The sequence below is a fragment of the Styela clava genome, chromosome 10, assembly GCF_964204865.1.
Source record: "Styela clava chromosome 10, kaStyClav1.hap1.2, whole genome shotgun sequence".
NCBI lineage: Eukaryota > Metazoa > Chordata > Ascidiacea > Stolidobranchia > Styelidae > Styela > Styela clava.
In genome coordinates this window covers 15959104-15976662 of record NC_135259.1, presented here as the reverse complement: position 1 = coordinate 15976662, position 17559 = coordinate 15959104, and the positions used below count along the sequence as shown (strand labels likewise).

The following is a 17559-nucleotide window of genomic DNA, read 5'->3' as shown; positions in this document are numbered from 1 at the left end:
GCTATAGGATCCTTGCATTATAGACATACTGATCCACTAGTGCAAAGGCATTGATAAGGTTTGGGAATTAGTCTCGTATAACCTCTACTGAAGTTGTTCAAATCTGTTACTTTTTATTTCTAGACATGGGATTCTGCGATGTATCACTTATTCGTAAAGCTCTTCAACTTGGTAAGAATGATTTGAATGAAGCAGTGTCGTATCTAACATGTGAAGTACCAATGTCATCTTATGAAACATTCACTGATGTTGAGATGCAAGAGGTTTCAACTCAAAAGTATGGTTAATTTCCTTCATTAAGTATATAGTTTATACACATGTGGCATCTAACAACATTTTGAAAAATTGAACAATGTCAGACTAAGTTTTCTACATAAATAAAACACAATCTAGTAGCCCGTAAAAACCTGTAATAAAGTTTGAGTACTGTTATATACAGATAAATAGATTTGGTGTACGGTAATTATATTTTTGCATTTCAGTTTTTCGCAAGATCCTCCGGCGTACTCAAGTTTGTTTGATTCATCTTCAACAACTAATACAACAAGTATCACTAATGGAAATTCTGATTCACAACATACAGAGGAGATGCAGCAAGATAGCGGTAGATTTTGACGATTTCTCGATTTTAGTCATGTAGTTTTAGTGAGAACATCATTGATTGCATTCAGTTTAATAATCTGTTCGGTTTTGTATTTCTTTCCGAATAATAAATCCACCATTAAGTTTACCAAATTATTCCTCAACAGTATGCTGTTTTTGTATATGGTACTTGGACTTGCTATTTTTAAACTGCTAAAGAAATAATTATGGTATAAACTTGGGGATCAAACTTGTGCCCACGATGGGGGGGATAAATTGGGGAGGAAATGCAGGAATTACCCACTAAAAATCATAAATTGTTAGATATCGGTGGATGCCTGTACATGTTTGGAGTGAACTGCATGTAAAAGCATCAAAGAAGAAATAGAGTCGTCTTGTTTTCTTTAATAAGTATGCAACAGTACACTTAGTTCATATTATATTTTGATTTTAACTTGTATGATAGTAACTCCTTTTTGGATAGTCCCGTAGTGTGTGTACTAGTTTAGGGTTAGGCCATATTTTTATTCCGATTTTTCTTATTTTAGTTCTATTTCAAACGAGTTCAGTGACTGTCTGTGTTAGCCAATTGAATATACCCTCTCTCTGTCATCCATAGGTTTCAGTCCCTTCACGCAACTTGATGTAAAGTAGGCGAACAAAATTAGTTCCATACTTCCATATTGGTACACACACTTCTGGAGCGTCTTTTTTTGAGGTCCAGTTACTACAACTTTCGGAAGAGAACTATGCTTCGTTTTTTTTTTTCTCCCTATATTATGTAATACTAAGATCCCGCAACATGTTACAATTTATATTTTAATTTATTTCTAGAAAATGATTTAGTCTTCCCATACGAATATCTAGTAGAATTGGAAGGACGAGTCTTTGTTGATGTTTGGTCAATTCCTTATAAAACTGACGAATCTTTGGCAAAATGTTTAAGAGCGGCCACAAGGTTGACAATTGAAGGTTGGTGTTTTTATATTTTTCATGCAGTATATAAATCTGTTAATGAAAGTGGTGTTAGTGTTGGAAATTACCTTATCTTCACGTATAGGCCAATCTCACATATAAGGCGACCCCCTAACAAAGGCTCTAAAACGTCGAGTACTAGCTGTTGGAAATAAGTTAGTATAATGTCATTTTGTTTGGGTGCAATCAGAGTTATGCGCGTATAAGCCTAGGTTATATTTCAATGTACATAGGTGGAAGAGTGAGTAGAAGATGACCATCATTGTGCGAACCAATGGTTTTCAATGAATTCCACTTCTCATTTGTTTAAAATTTCCTAACCTAATTTCTATTTTTCTTTAAAAAAAACCACATTTTACTCAAGTGTTTTTGGTTTCTCAATAACTTGCTGGTTTTATGAATCAGATTCGGATTTGTTTTGGGCAAAATAGTTGATTGTATCTGCCTATCATGGGATCCTATTTCCCTGCCAAAGAAAAAAACATTTTTTACTCTCGAAAATATGAATTAAATTTAGTTTATTGCTATAATGAAAAGTGAATAAACAGTGATACGATTTTTTGCCTCTGTTCTCAATAAAGTCTGTTTTTGTGGTTTATGGTGTAATTGTTCAGGAATATTTATTTATTTGATATTTTCATGATTTATTTTTCGTTGTAAAATACTTGCTCACCTCTCTAGCATTACGAAAGTGAAGAATTAACATTGAATTATATTCATATTATTTTATATATCATTCATCTGACAAAGTTTTCATAATTTTAGGTATAGCAGACACAGATGAAAATTGTAAACGTTTCATTGACAAATGCATGCCAGAATGTTTCAACAAATTGTTAATGTCAAGTGCAGTACAAAGGTAAATATTGAAATAGAATAGTTTGTAAATTGAAATGGCATTCTCATTGTACCTGTTCTTAATTTAATAATTGATATATTTGCAAATTTATCGCTTTTTTGAGAAAATAGCTTTTCACATATTTACAGTGGTTAAAGATCATACTTTTTGCTAGAATGCTATTACAAAACTCTCTATGAGCTCGTATTTCACTTCAAAATTTTTGTGTGATGACCTCTTTGAAATAATAAAAACTATTTGTAGCGGTTTTGTGACCTGCCTTGTACTTCTTTCATGCTACGCAGAAAGTCGGAAATTTTTTGACTGTACCGTACAGTAGAGTAGGTGAGGTGAGGTAGACTACTGCTTCATTTTGGTCTTCGTGAACATATATTTCAGCAGCGCTCTCTTGTTTTTGAAAAAATGATTTTTGTGCATTACAATAATATAATAGCGTTCCAGGTTGAAATGTTATTAAATTTATGTGTTGTTCACTTAGATGGGCTCTGGATGTCCAAGAAGGAATTCATGAAATGCTTCTTCTATTCATTGATCTGATTGTTGCAACTCTGGAGAGAGCAAAACAACCTCCTGTTGATATGCTCAAGACATTAGCAATGGTAATATAGAATTTTTTGAAGACATTCATGTATTTTGTTAATCTGCATCATATGATCATAATAATAAAGTTACATTTTTGGGCAATAGTATGAGAAACTTACTCCAAATTTTCAATATTTGTTAAATAGTGTTCCAATTTTAATTCGATTATAGGACATATTTGATTTTGATCAAAGCTTAATCTTTTGGATAGGAATCATTTCCTCGAATCATATATGATTTTAACATAAAGTGAATCTGATTTTAGTACCTTGGATCAGGTAACTCATAATCTTAAATTGCTAAGAAGACAGGTGAGTAAGCTACACATGTAGGCATCTTATTAGGTTATTAAAAATCTCCGGGTCAAACCCCATATATATTCACCACAGCAACAAAACTATAAAAATTTGGGCAGGCTGTGCCAAGCAAGCAAGAAAGAACCCAGAATTGAATATAACTCACTACTCGTGTAGGTCTATAGACAACCTCATTCAGTGGGGCTGTTTGAAAAAATCATTATTTAGATTTAGATATCATGACTATTCTTGCTACAGCATCCTTGCAGTGTATTCATACGGATCCACAAGCATAAAGGCATAGAGGAAGAATAGTCATAATCTCACACAACCCAACTCAAAGTTAGATATCATGAGTGTCATATTTTTACTTCTCATATTTTGCATTATTGCTTTTTTCATTAGGCGTTCGATTCAGAAACAGATTGGCACTTCAAAAATAGAAGTCGCTCATGGCCTCAACATTTATGGGAGACAAAGTTGGGAGGAGCTGATAAAGTATACGCTCGCCCTCCATCTATTACAACCACATTTGCAAACGACCAATTTGGATGGATGGTCAATCTCATTAACACATTTTGTGATAAGGTTTGTTGACTTTGAATAAATAAGGTATCATGCTACTTTGGATTTAAATTGAACATATTAATCCTTCTGTTTGTTACGTTGTTTGTATGATATTGATCATGTTTTCAATGTTGTAGATACAAAAATTATCTTCTTCCCCCACTGAACAGGCTATTTTTTTTTGGCGCTTTAGAAGTATGTGTAGGCTACCAATATGGACGTAACTAATTTTGTTTGCCAACTTTACATCAAGTTGTGTAAAGGGACTTATTAAACCTTTGGGCAGGGGATATGTATACTTGGATAACACAGTGAGTCCCTGAACTCGTTATAGAACTAAAATAGAGAAAATCGGAATAAAATTATGGCCTAACCTGAACCTGGTACACACACTACGGGAGTACTCTTTTTTATCATTGCATTTTCCAAAAATTTCTTTAGGTTCATTGTATCTTTTTATTTTAGCCAAAATTGTGCCATCATTTAAATTTTTCTTCAATTAATATTTTGCGGTATTACATATCGATTTTAATCGGTAAGTATGTTGATAGATATTTGTCTGTCTGTATGTCTGTTTGTCTGTCTGTGTGTTAGATGCACGTGATATCTCACGAAACCGAGATTGAATCTGCTCCAGATTTTGCATGTACATTAATCATATCTTGGACCAGAAGCCTATTGATTTTGGGCGAATTATGTCGAATAATTAGCGAGTTATTAATTAATTAGTGATGGGACACAAGGTGTTACTATGGAGTAAGAGCGCCGTTTTGGGAGATCCCATAACTTTCGATCGATAAGTCTTCGGTCTCTGACCGATATTCTCGTTTTGCTGTTGCTCAACAGTAGCATGTGTTTGTTAATGGTGGTGAATGTGATACTATCTTTGTGTCCATATGTGTTTTAGCATTGCACTCTTGTGTGATAAGTGGATTCATATTCCATTGTTTGTAATGCATTCTGTCATTTTGATCCCTACTTTCTAAATAAAATTCTCCATCTTTACTTTTTCAAAAAGAAAAACCATAAAAAGAATTATAGAAAATATGGAAACAAATTAGCATTCATGTTTAAATATGAGATATATTTATATTTTACCATTTTGATTACTCAATTGAAGTGAAATGTAATTGGGTTTACAACAAGCAATTACAATGACACACAACCTTCTTATCCATATTAGGGAGGATTGTCAAGACTTCAAAATATTGTTGAAACATGCGAACATCTTGATGCAGCACAGTTTGCTGCGGTTCTTCGTCCATTTGGTTTGTGTGCGGAATATTTCAACCCAAAAGCTGTTCAGGATAATATCAGTCCTATCATTGAAAGAGCTGGTAAATATGTCAGGGAATTGAAAGAGGAGGATTTTAAGCAAAAGGTTTGTGTTTTTACAAAATTGGTTCCTGGCAGATTCAGTTATATCAAACGAAACAAGCTTTCAATCACTGTCAAGCACAGTCCCATGCAACACATTCGAACACTCTATTTTTTATATTTGAGATGGGTATTGTATTTCTTTTCCATCTGGTGTAGAATTGACGCATAACTGGGCTTGACCACAAATTGAGCTTGTTGAGATCACATACGCCATCTCGTTTCTGGTATGGATCTCAGGTTCAAATCTCTCGAGGGATAATTATGTGTGGGAGGATTGGTAGGCATGTTTGCCATTTCATAGCTTATTGCCTTGAGTTTGGTTTGTGTCCGGGGAAGAAGATCATGTGTAGCAAGATTACTTAACACTTTGTCATCACAAAGTGCATTATGGACTGATTCATCAATTTTCCCAAACCCAATCAAAATGGTGACTGGGGAAGAAGTGATGCTCTACCAGTTGATCAAGTCGTCTTATTGGCATTTCCTTCTTTCGGGATATATATATCAGGATTTCAATCTTATCCCAATCTTACCAACGGCTAGTCAATGGCTCTGTTAGTTACGGTACCTGTTCAGAATAGCTATCTAAAATATACTGCCAGCAATTGGGCGCTCCACAAGTGTGTGTACTGTGTACCAATATGCAGGTAACTAATTTTGTTCGCCTACTTTACATCAAGTTGTGTAAAAGGACTGACATATGGGCAGGGGGTATATTCACTTGGCTAATACAGATAGTCCTCAAACTCGTAATAGAACTAAAATAAGGAAAATCGTAATAAAATTATGGCCTAGCCCTAACCATAACCTGGTACACACGTATGGGAGTACCAGCAATTATTTCCCTTTCTGTATTGCATTTTCCATATGTCAATGATTCAACTCTGTTAATCATTATGATAACTGGTTAAAATCTGTCTTATGTAACCTATGTATTTTATGGTAGATCAACGAAATACTTTTGAAAAACATTTGGGCAAATATTGTATTATATCTATTGTATTTCCAGAAATTGGGCAGTGTCAGTGAACTACTCACAATCATGAAACTCGTGTATCGGGAACTTTGGAGTAAAGATGTCTCATCTGTGGATGAGTTGAGATTATCAGTAACTTTGAGAATGCTGAGGTCGCCACATTTCAATGCAAAAATGAATGCTTTAAAAGAGGTAATATGATTTTATTAATAAAATATGACTAAAAATTTAGATTTTTTATAACCCACGTATATAGCATGAGAGACTATCACTGAATTTTTTTCATTGAGTACTCCATCGTCAAAATTTAGCGCCGGAGGGGCTATGTTAGGGTGGGTTAAAAATACTGGCTCCACACAGCTCCAATAAACCATGTGAAAGTGAATAAAAGTAGAAGCCATCTAGAAATCACTCCTACCCTAAATGAACATTGTAATATTTTGAAGATTTTGTTTCAATTGTAAAAGAGACGGACAGTCTTGATAGAGATGGTCTAAACTCAATAATCAACTGTTTTGAATAAATTCTAAAATAATATTTGCGGATATTGAATATCTATTATATTTTAAATTGAATCGAGTTACACGTAGGAGATATAGATTTCAATGAGTTTTGATTAAAAAATTTAATAAAATTTAATATAAACAGTGATTTGAATGATTTTTTGTTTTTCACATTTATCAGAAATTAATTGAGAGCATTTCAGCGAGACTTATTATATTGCTTAGAATTTTAATTTTTGTCATGACACTATTCTCAAATTTAAGAACTTAAAATTCAAAATAAATCACAATATAAATTATTTGAATCAATTTGAATAATCATTTTGTATTAGACATCACACATCTTAACAACAACAATATAGGAAAACTATCCATAGGTCAACTCCGTATCAAACTAAAAATGAATAGATAATAACATTTATAATAGATAATAATAAATGGTGATTGCTGAACAGTAACAGCAGTATACTTTTTGCAAATTTAAAACGTTGGCATGAGAGTCAGTTGTACTATAGCACTCTATCATTTGTTTGGTTAGCAAACTATTGTCTAACTTTACCATTGTCTTGTTTTTTAGCTCACAAAGTTGATAGACGACTCTCAGTCCTATTCTCTCAAAGTAAAGAAGAACGCAATGCAGTCTGATAAAATACTTGACTGGCTTCTCACAAACAGCGTTCTAACAATTTCATTGGACAGTCACATTGACCAATCACAATACTGCGATAAAATTCGAACCATTGTTGAATTTATTGGTGACAATATGAGCATGGATGAATTGAGTCATATGTGGCAAGTGCAGGTGAAAATAAATTTGTTACAAAACACATGATTTATATATCACACACAGAGTAGGATTTTCATATTTTACTCCTGGAATATTAAAGCCTATAACAGTGCTTATGAATAAAATGATGGACCCCAGCCCATCATCCAGCCAAATGTGGGCCATTAGGATACCAATATTGGAGAAAAACTTCACTGACAACTGGCTACCATTCGGAATTATTCAAAAATCAGCCGAAAAGGAATTTGATTACTTTGATATTCGAATACATTTGAATATTCGATTCCTTTTGGACAACCCTGCTGACAACTACTGTCTGATGGCCAGGAGGATTCCAGCAATCAATCCCCTTACATCAGTGGTTCTCAACCTTTTACTGACAGCGTACCACTTTAGTGTTTTTAACTCTGGCCGCGTACTACAGACAAAACCGCTTTTGTGGCGGGGAACAATGGCACGAGAAATGCGCTATGGTCGTATTTTATGTGGCACTGCATACATTTTTAGATCTTTGTGCAAGGTTTCAACGTATTAATTATATCCAGTAACAACGTATTAATTGCGTGCAAAATCACGAGAGAATTTGCATCGTCTACCGTCAGAGCTGGAAGGCTTTATTTATCGCCACCACTGAATTATCGCAAAACTCTCTGTCGACCACTCCCTCCAATCCAAATTCTCAATGCAGATGCATTGTAAAACGGGCGAAAATATGTCCGTCTCGTTTCCTTTTAGTTGGGAAGTAGCGAGCGAGGGCGCTCTATAAAAAGAAGTACTGGTAACGCTATCAGCGAAATCATTCAGTAATGGAAGGTAAAGAGATAGCACGCACTTTAGCCATATTTTAGCCACCTCAAGAGTCGGTTGTTGCAATAATTCAAAGCTTCTCGCGTACCACTTGAAAAGCCCCCGCGTACCACTAGTGAGTACCACAGGTTGAGAACCAATGCCTTACATACACCGAAATTATCTCTATTGAGATTCATGTGACTTTGTGCAGCTCTTCACCCTCTTCATGCTAATTTTTCTATTTTCAATAATTGTATATTTATTTTGTACTAACATCATGGATAAGTACTAGGATCATTCTGGTTTCTATTTCAGAACAATCAATCTCTCTCTGTGTCTGAAAATGTTCAGTCGATATTATCTGCAGCTGCTGTTCGATTCAATGATTCTCAGCTCGATCAATTGTTTCAATTAATTCACCATTCTTGGCTTCGCGAAGATGAAAAACGTCGACAACAACTTGTATCGTTTATTGGTAGAATCGGCCATAATTCAAAGTCAAGCAAAACTATGGAAAAGGTTGGTGTTTGTAAAATGATACGATGAAAACTTGTCTAAATGAGTGTCTATGGTTCAAACATTTAAATATTCTGATGGAATAGTTTGGTTTAGGTAGTTGTTATATTTGCAAATAGTATTTAATAATAAATTTTTAAAAATTTAATTTGAGACTATTGCTTATTTTATGTGGTTTTCTGTGTTTCCAGGAAGCCAATTTCAATTTAATGTAGTTTGTGTGTCAAAATAAATGATCTAATATTTTATGAATAAATGTCAAATATTTTATGAAATTAGGATTATCATGAGAAGGAGGGATAGGATTTTCGTATTTATCATGTGAAGACAAAAGCTAATGAGATAGCTTAGTTATATTGCTGGTTGCTATGTATTGTATAGTTTCGGTACTCCCGTAGTATGTGCACCAAGAGGATGGACACTGGAACGTAGTATGTGTATCAGGTTAGGCCATAATTTCAGGTACAAATACTACGAAAGTCATTTGGCTAGTCCCCAAACTCGTAATAGAACTAAATAAGGAAAATTGAAATAAAATTATGGCCTGACCCTAACCCGGTACACACAGTACGTTCTGGTGTCCGCCATCTTGGTAGTAGTTTCTTGTTCCGGTTGGACTTATATCGTCCTTTTGCATTTGAATCTGTCTCAAGTTTCCAGACATTTCTGCTTGAATATCCTGTGTTTCAGTAATCCAATTCAGTCTTTTAATATTTTTGATATTCTTTTTCTTAGGTCCTCGATCTACTTTGGGACCTTTCGCATCTCCCTAAACTTTCTTCTCACCTGGTACAACAATCAATGAGAGAACATCACGCTATATTAAATGATTCTCATCATGTTCGTGATTCCATGAAGAAGACTTTCATTGTTCGATGCATTGATGATATTAAAAAGGTTGGTGTGCCATGCCTTTAATTTGATAACTTCATGCATGCTTCGCAAATTTGTTTCAGAATTGTTCATTTCTCTGTTATTAAAAATATGTTTTCTGTGTGGTTCGACATTTTTCTAAGTGTTGAGAATACCCTTGTTATCATAATGCATCAAAGACATCAAAAGTGAGATTTTCAATGTCATTTTTGAGGTACAGAGTAACCACCGAAACACAATTTCTCTAATTTCAAATTTTCTATATTTCAGGACACTTGGGTCGTTCCAGCACTAAAACAGATGTATGATATTGCCAATACTTGCGGTAAACCGTACAGTAGCAAATCAGATCGTGGAGTTTTATTTGATGTTAACAGACAACATGATCTTCTCAAACTTGTTGTTTCAAGTTTAACTCGATGCCATAAAGTTGCTGCTGTATCCGCAGTCGTACAAACTACCGATTTATGTGGTGAACTCGTCGTAGATGGAAAATTTAAACATTCTGAAGTAAGTTTTATATTTGAGTATGTACAAAACTAATCGAGTTTAATCAACCCTGAATTAGGTATATTCTATATCTCAAATTTTTAGTTTCAGGGACGATACAAGTGAATTTTTTTTATTAAAATGAAAGTAAATTTAAAGATGAAAAAATTTAGGAGGCTGTATAGCAGCGATATTTGAAACTATCCATCCTTGATCATGTAGTCGAAGGGAACTTATAAATGAGCATTGTCATCTCCACATTGAAAAATCTGGTTTAGAAACGGTCACTTTCTTGCTTGGAATAGCTTGGTCATACCATGACACTCTGGGTCTGGAAATGACTGCAAGATCTGTAATTTTTATTTGCGAGGCCAACAAATAACCACCATTACAAGAGTATGTGTTATTTTTGATAAATCTATGGATTCTCCCCTTATACACTAAAACCTAGAAAGCAAAATCAATTGCAATATTGTCGACGCTAGAAAAAGTACATATATATTCATGAATCTAGATATTCCTTATTATTGGTATGAATGTGTTATTTATATTTCAGTTTATGTGGTGGCATTTACAGTTTTTGAGATTTCTACTGAAAGATGCAAATATATATTTACCATGGAATCGTGCTAAAGAAGTTTGGGATACACTGGTTACAAATAGGTAAAACTATTCTTTTGTTTTATCATCTTCATCATTAGTTCGATTATTATTGTTATGTCAGTTTATTCATACAATACTTTGACGCATTTTGTCATTCTCTTTTTTTATATATTTTTTTTTGAAAATACAATTGCAATTCGAAATTCTAGTATACAACAGTATTTATTCCACTATTTCTTCATCTAGTTCCCATTTCTTTATAATTTTTAAAATTTGTCTTTTTTTCATGTTTGCAATAACTTTTTTAAAGAGTGAATTTTATAGCTTAATTTATTATATCTTTGCATATGAGCCTTATGGCATACCTCAGCATTGCATAGAACTTGAACTCATAATTTCTCTCTCAATTTTAATACAAATTGTCAACCTACTTATTCGTCAATATCTTTTTGTAGAGATTCTTGTCGAGAAGATAACGAAGCATGTTATGAGTGGTTTAGTCAAAGTCTCGATGATTTAGAGAATGATACTGTCAAGTTGATGTTCAGGTATGTGTTGATATTACTCATAACCTCTTTTGCTCCACCGACAGGTTGTTTTGAAATTTCCCTAATTGGTTTATGTGGTGAATTTCAGGAAGGCAATGCTAAAATATTTAAACACAAAGGTAAAATGACTGTTATGGTCACCAGAATGTTAGAATTTAACCAAATGTAATATAACCGAGTGAAATTCCAAGCCCTTCATTAAGAAAAGTTATAACCTTATCGCTAATAATATCTTCCATCTTTCAGGCTGTAAAAGTTTGAAATCAATTAGTCTATAAGTTGTGGAAAAGTGTCAAGGTTTCTGGTAGTTTTTGACGATTTTTCACTGTTTTTGCACATGTTAGCAAGGTTTTTAGTGGATTATTTCAAGCCTTTGATGTTGTTTTTTCCACTATCAGAATTCGTTAAAAACAAGATAAAGTATATTGATACAAAATGTTGTATTTCAGGGAGAGGTTGTTAAAATTAGATCCAGCTCAAATGTGCCCTTCTGCTTATCACTGTCTCATGAAATTCATGGAATCAACCAATATTAATGAACAGAAAATGAAAAGATCTTCAGGAAATTTGGTAAGTCCCTATGAGAATATTCTTGATATTTCGTGGGTCGATCTATTTTTTACTTTGGAACATTTATCATAAATAAACTATGAAAGAGAAATGAAAACATCCATTTTTGAAAAAGAAATTTGAGAAAAAATAAATAAAACGGGTTTAGTTAGGAGTATGTATGATTGTATGGTCCTAATAGTCATTTGAATTTATATGGCAGATTTGTATTGTCAAGTAAATGCAGTGTTTAATGTAACACCTCGTTCATTAAATGATTTCAAATATTTTTAGCCTAATGAGAAAAAGTGATAAATGTGCATTTTTAAATATAAAAAAGTTGGCTAATGATAACTTTTATTTGCTCTTATGTTAACAATTTTAACTTGATTTAAGAATATTTCAGGATTGAGTTTTTTTTAATCAATTTTATTATTATTAATGTCCTATAAATTGGTCCCGAATGATTGTTACTTTTTACGTTAAATATTGGTTTTTCAGTATGTTGACAAGCTTGATTTACTTGGTCTTGATTTTCTCTGGAGAGTTTGTCTTGAGTGTCCGTGCGAGGAGGTTGCGGAACTGGCTGTAGGAACACTTGTCAAATTCTCATATCTTTACGTCTCGTCAAATCTCAAACGAGATCAGAAATCTCTTCATACAAGATTCATAACAGAATGCTACAAGAGATTAAATGTGAGTTAATTTGTTTCGGTGATTCAGATTTAATTAGAAATAATTCTGTTGAAGATTTGTTTAGAGGATTTTTTAAGTGAACCAAACAAATTTCGGCTCTCCCGTAGTATGTGAACCAAGGTGGCAGACACCTGAACATAGTATGTGTACCAGGTTAGGGTAAGGCCATAATTTCATTCCAATTTTCCTTATTTTATTCCAATTTTTCATATTTTAGTTATATTACAAGTTCGGGGACTAGCCAAGGGACTCCTGCAGTATTTGTATCTGAAATTATGGCCTGACCCTAACCTGGTACACATACTACGTTCCGGTGTCCGCCATCTTGGTTCACATACTACAGGAGTACCCAAATTTCTTCAAGGTTATCATAATTGAACTAATGTGGAATATTGAATACTAACCGCATCTAAGTATCGTTTTAATAAATTGTTATTGTTTATGCTCTTCTTGTTGTTGTTACAACATTTTTTTTAAATAACTATTTGATCAAGCACTTTCAAATTTTCAATAGGTAAAGATAGAAATGTATTTTCATATTTATTTTTAAATTTTGTTCAAAGCACAGCACTGGTTTAGCTAACAGTGGGCTAGAGATGTACAGAATCTCATATGATTACTCATATATATGCCTATGCTTGTATTTCCTTAGTAGGACTTTGATAATAGTAGTCATTTTCTTCTAAAGTTAAATATTTCCTATATATTTCCATTTTTACAGCAAACGAAGTGTTCTGAATGTGATCAATTTATTAACAAAAAAGTAAATATGAAGTTCTAACTGCTCCTTAAAATCTTGCTAATGTTAACAACATAAATTATCATATTTATCAAATTATTGTTTTGTTCAATCATTTTCTCAGCAAATTAATATTGGATCTGAGAGCTCAGCAATTGCTCACGCTGTGACAAGAGTAACAAAAACATTGGCAGCAAATATTCTTCCGGATGTAAATGTTGCAGTGAGTCCTTCCAGGTAATATGTTTCCGAAATTGATACTTTTTTATCAAGAATGATTATGTTAATAGATCAATTGAAATTCCTGAAAACAAAAGTTTTGTTGTTTTGAGGAATATTTCAACTCGGGAGGATTCCCTCCTCTTCTCCCATGCGAGTAATTTAATGTTCTTGGGAGGAAATATCACTTTGTATTTGGTGTAGTTTACATATATTGTTCAGTATTTAGTATTATCGTAATACGTTTTTGGGCTATTCCAAGTGACTTTAAGGGACAATTCCAGAAATTTTGCATATTACATTGCCAGCTACTTGTTTTGTATCATTTTCCATCCAGTTGTTTTATGGGGTTCGAACAAAACTGCATGAAAGTTACACACAAGACTTAGTGGATATAAAATATATGGTAAAATATAGCGTGGTACTAATATTAATATATTTCATATTCTGTATTTGAAAATATGGTTAAGAAGTTCAGTTTTTGCCATTCTCAATACACAAGTACTTTCCTGCCGTCAGGTTTATACTTTTGACATTCTACCTTTTCAGTTCTAACAAACTGTTGATGACTGAGAGGATTCTTTTACTTGCTGAACGATACATAATTGAAGTGGAGAAGTCGTATGCTGACCCCAGATCTCTGCTGCCACATGGTGCTTCATTTTGGGGTTCTCCATTGAAAATAGACATTATTTGTGAATCACAGAAGTTTTCCTTTACTATATTGGTAAGAGCAGTCAATATCTGACATTTATTAATCAATATATAAACTGTTTGATCGGGCTAGTTTTTTTAAACATAATACACAGTTTAGTGCTGTTTATCAAATTCTAATTTTGGTGAATTACCTACAGTTATGTTTTTGGAACTTGCATGCAACAAGGGGTCTATTCAAAGAGCACAGTTGTCAGCATGAGGGTACTAGGCTTGACCCACATCTCCTGTTTATCCCTGACCCTTACATTGATGTGATAATCACACAGTCTGTTCCTATAAATGCTGCCTTTAAATAAAACTCGATTTTGTAATCTAACAGAAAACTACAGTATGTAACAGAAAGTTATCGACATAAAAAAGTAAAATGAATTTATTTATCTATTTACAAAGCATTTATACTAAGAATCAATTAAACCTTTATAATAAATACAGTATGTTAATCATATATTAGTTATGTTTAACACTATTCTGTTAATTTGGGGTGCACTTAGCGAATCGTCGCATTGCACTAGTGTGCTGTGGCGCCCCCTTTGAGAACTGCTGCTCTAATTGCTAGGCCATTGTAGCATCTAATTCAAACAAGTAAATGTGGGATGGGTGGTAATAACATGGCTAGTCTGTCATTAGAAATGCCATTTTACATCCTCGTTCTCATTTCAGACTCACAGCAATGACACTGTTTCAAATGTACGAGCTAGAGTAGCTTTACAACTGAACACAACAGTGGAACAAGTTCAACTTATGGTTCGAGATAAAGTTCTTCAACATAATCAAGATCAGAGATTACTCAGGATCATTCCATTCTATCCTCATCAGGTGATCACTTTCAGTTATTGCTTTTTATACCTGTCTGGACCTTTTTTGGAGATTGGTGTTGTGTTCTGTTAATCATTTTGTATAAGTTCACAAATACCACTTTAGTGACAAGAGGTATACAATGTATTGAAAACATGTTTGAAAGCAAATTTTTCTATCAATTACATTCAAATTATTTTTATTTTTCTGAATTATCTTTTTAGTTCCTATGCAAACTGAACTGGACTATGTCAAGGAACTATAATAGGTCTACTATGACTCTTGTATTTTTATTATAATTTGTTCATTGGTGCAATAGACATTGTTTTATGACTTTCTAACCAACATTGGTAGAGTATTGAGGGAAATTTTGAAGGAAAGCAGATATCAGAAAAATGTCGTATTTTCAAAATAATACATTTTGTCAAAATATGTGAATTTGAAACTTATTTGACTATGTTTTGTTGACCCAAACAAATCTTTTGAGTTTTTAGAAGAAGTATATCAACACTGGGTAGGTTACTAGTGGCGTAGTGGGTGGACTATCCTACTCATGGTGCAATATACCTGAGAATAATATTTCCGGTTTTACTTTCTTTATATAGCTATTTTGACATTTGTCTGTTTTACTTATCAGGAGGTTACTGCAAAGACAACGGTATCTCCTGCAACTATAACATCGGAAGAAGATATGAACACTCCTCAGAGCAAAACATCTGTTCTTGTAGAAAAGGTACTAAACTTTTTTTGCGACAATCAACACGACTCGAATAATTAGCAAATCTGTTCAAATTTACTAATCAATCACGAATTCCTGTTGATATAATCGGCTTTCGAAAGTATATTTTACATTGTATATTTGTTTGTGTATTTTTTTTTGAATTTTAGCTTCTTGATCATTTTGGAAGAACATTCTTGTTTTAAACCTGTAATACAAGCACATTTAAACATTGTTGATATTACTTGTTATGGCTGATGAACAAATATCGACACACACCAAATCGAAATACCTATCCATAGAAGTTTAATATCTTGGTTTGGTAGTCTTATTTTGATCACATTTACCAGACTTGGAGGCTTCGTTTTTATATGATTACATCTGCAACAGTTCGTTTGTTTTATATCAAATACCATATCAGCTCTTAGACTTTATGATGTCAAATCTATCATCATGTGAATGTTGCTAATATCGAAGTATTATTGAAAAATACGCAAATTTCATTTCAGGAGCAGAAACTACCCTCAGTTGTTATGGCAAACAAAGGTCAAGATACGTTTGAGGTTTTGTATCAATTGACTGAATTGAACGAGCAAAAAATAACACAGCGAGCTCGATCTCTCATCTTACTGATTCCAAGCGATCCTCAAGTCATGAAATCACTCAAGCGTATTGCCATTGAGGACACAATCGAAGAAGGTAGTTATTAAGTAATTTTCATACAGAAGTTGTTTATAAGATTTAATATGCAGTGATTTACAAATAATCTGACTAAATACAAACGCACCTCCGAAAAATCTTTAAATTCTTATTTCTCTTCTCTCACATTTGAATATTTTTTTGGCGCTTCAAAAATATGTGTACCAATATTGCGGTAACTTATTTTTTTTGCCTACTTCACATCAAGTTGTGTAAAGGGACTGAAACCTATGGGCAGGAGGTATATTCACTCGGCTAAAACAGACAGTCCCCGAGATCGTAATAGAACTAAAATAAGGAAAATCTGAATAAAATTATGGCCTAATACTAACCTGGCATATATACTACGGGAGTATCTCTGAACTCTTAGATACTGAACTCTTAGCCATTCAATAAACGACTTTGTAATCACCATAATTCCGGCTCAACATTTATTATCACAGTTAGGGCTGTCCAAAATCGAATAATTTTTGATGGCCTAATTCTAACCTGGTACATATACTACGGGAGTACCAAATAAAAACCCTCGATTCCAGTTAATTCAAAATGACTGTTAGTAATTCGTAATATCACTAACACTTCAAGTAAATCTCACACACATAGAATTTGGTATTTTAATCAATTTTAATTATGTGGCTTACTTTATCTAGTTGGATTTGAAAATGGGCAGACTGGTATTTTGCCATCAGAAGTAGATTGTGCTAAAATGCTGGTAAGCGTGTACCAAAATTTGAGTAAATATTGCTTGATTTTTAAATACTACCTCTGGAAGCTTTTTCAACCTTTCCTGTTGTATATCGTTGTGATTGTTTGAAACTGATATAGCCAAGACTTTCTGGTTGTAATAGGGTTGTATATTGCTATAATTTGAGCTGTTTTATACATTTATATTCACAAATAATAGGATCTCAGTTTATTAAATAGAAATAATAACTAACTTTTTTAACCTTTTCAAATTTGTGACTCTCTTGTTTCTAGATATCGAATTTTCACCTTCCAAGAACAATTTGAGCGACTCACCAGTTGCTATGACGACAAGTCCAGAAAGACCCACGGGACTGCTGATCGACAACTCTCCAAAACGACAAAGGTAAAACGATAT

At 33.3% G+C, this 17559-nt stretch overlaps 1 protein-coding gene across 2 annotated transcripts in view; it reads left to right on the top strand.

Annotated features, from left to right (window-relative positions):
• The window catches only part of LOC120338438 (ubiquitin carboxyl-terminal hydrolase 24-like), a 75416-nt gene that overhangs the window by 6934 nt on the left and 50923 nt on the right, over positions 1–17559 (top strand). For both annotated transcript variants that reach the window (XM_078116799.1, XM_078116800.1), the window contains exons 3-24: positions 124–277; positions 483–604; positions 1417–1554; positions 2323–2416; positions 2895–3015; positions 3700–3882; positions 5045–5242; positions 6251–6409; positions 7298–7522; positions 8612–8815; positions 9548–9709; positions 9956–10195; positions 10731–10837; positions 11233–11325; positions 11775–11895; positions 12376–12570; positions 13434–13546; positions 14078–14255; positions 14906–15061; positions 15678–15773; positions 16268–16457; positions 17436–17547. In XM_078116799.1, coding sequence (XP_077972925.1) covers positions 124–277; positions 483–604; positions 1417–1554; positions 2323–2416; positions 2895–3015; positions 3700–3882; positions 5045–5242; positions 6251–6409; positions 7298–7522; positions 8612–8815; positions 9548–9709; positions 9956–10195; positions 10731–10837; positions 11233–11325; positions 11775–11895; positions 12376–12570; positions 13434–13546; positions 14078–14255; positions 14906–15061; positions 15678–15773; positions 16268–16457; positions 17436–17547 — 3361 coding nt within the window. The remainder of the gene's footprint in view (positions 1–123; positions 278–482; positions 605–1416; positions 1555–2322; positions 2417–2894; positions 3016–3699; positions 3883–5044; positions 5243–6250; positions 6410–7297; positions 7523–8611; positions 8816–9547; positions 9710–9955; positions 10196–10730; positions 10838–11232; positions 11326–11774; positions 11896–12375; positions 12571–13433; positions 13547–14077; positions 14256–14905; positions 15062–15677; positions 15774–16267; positions 16458–17435; positions 17548–17559) is intronic.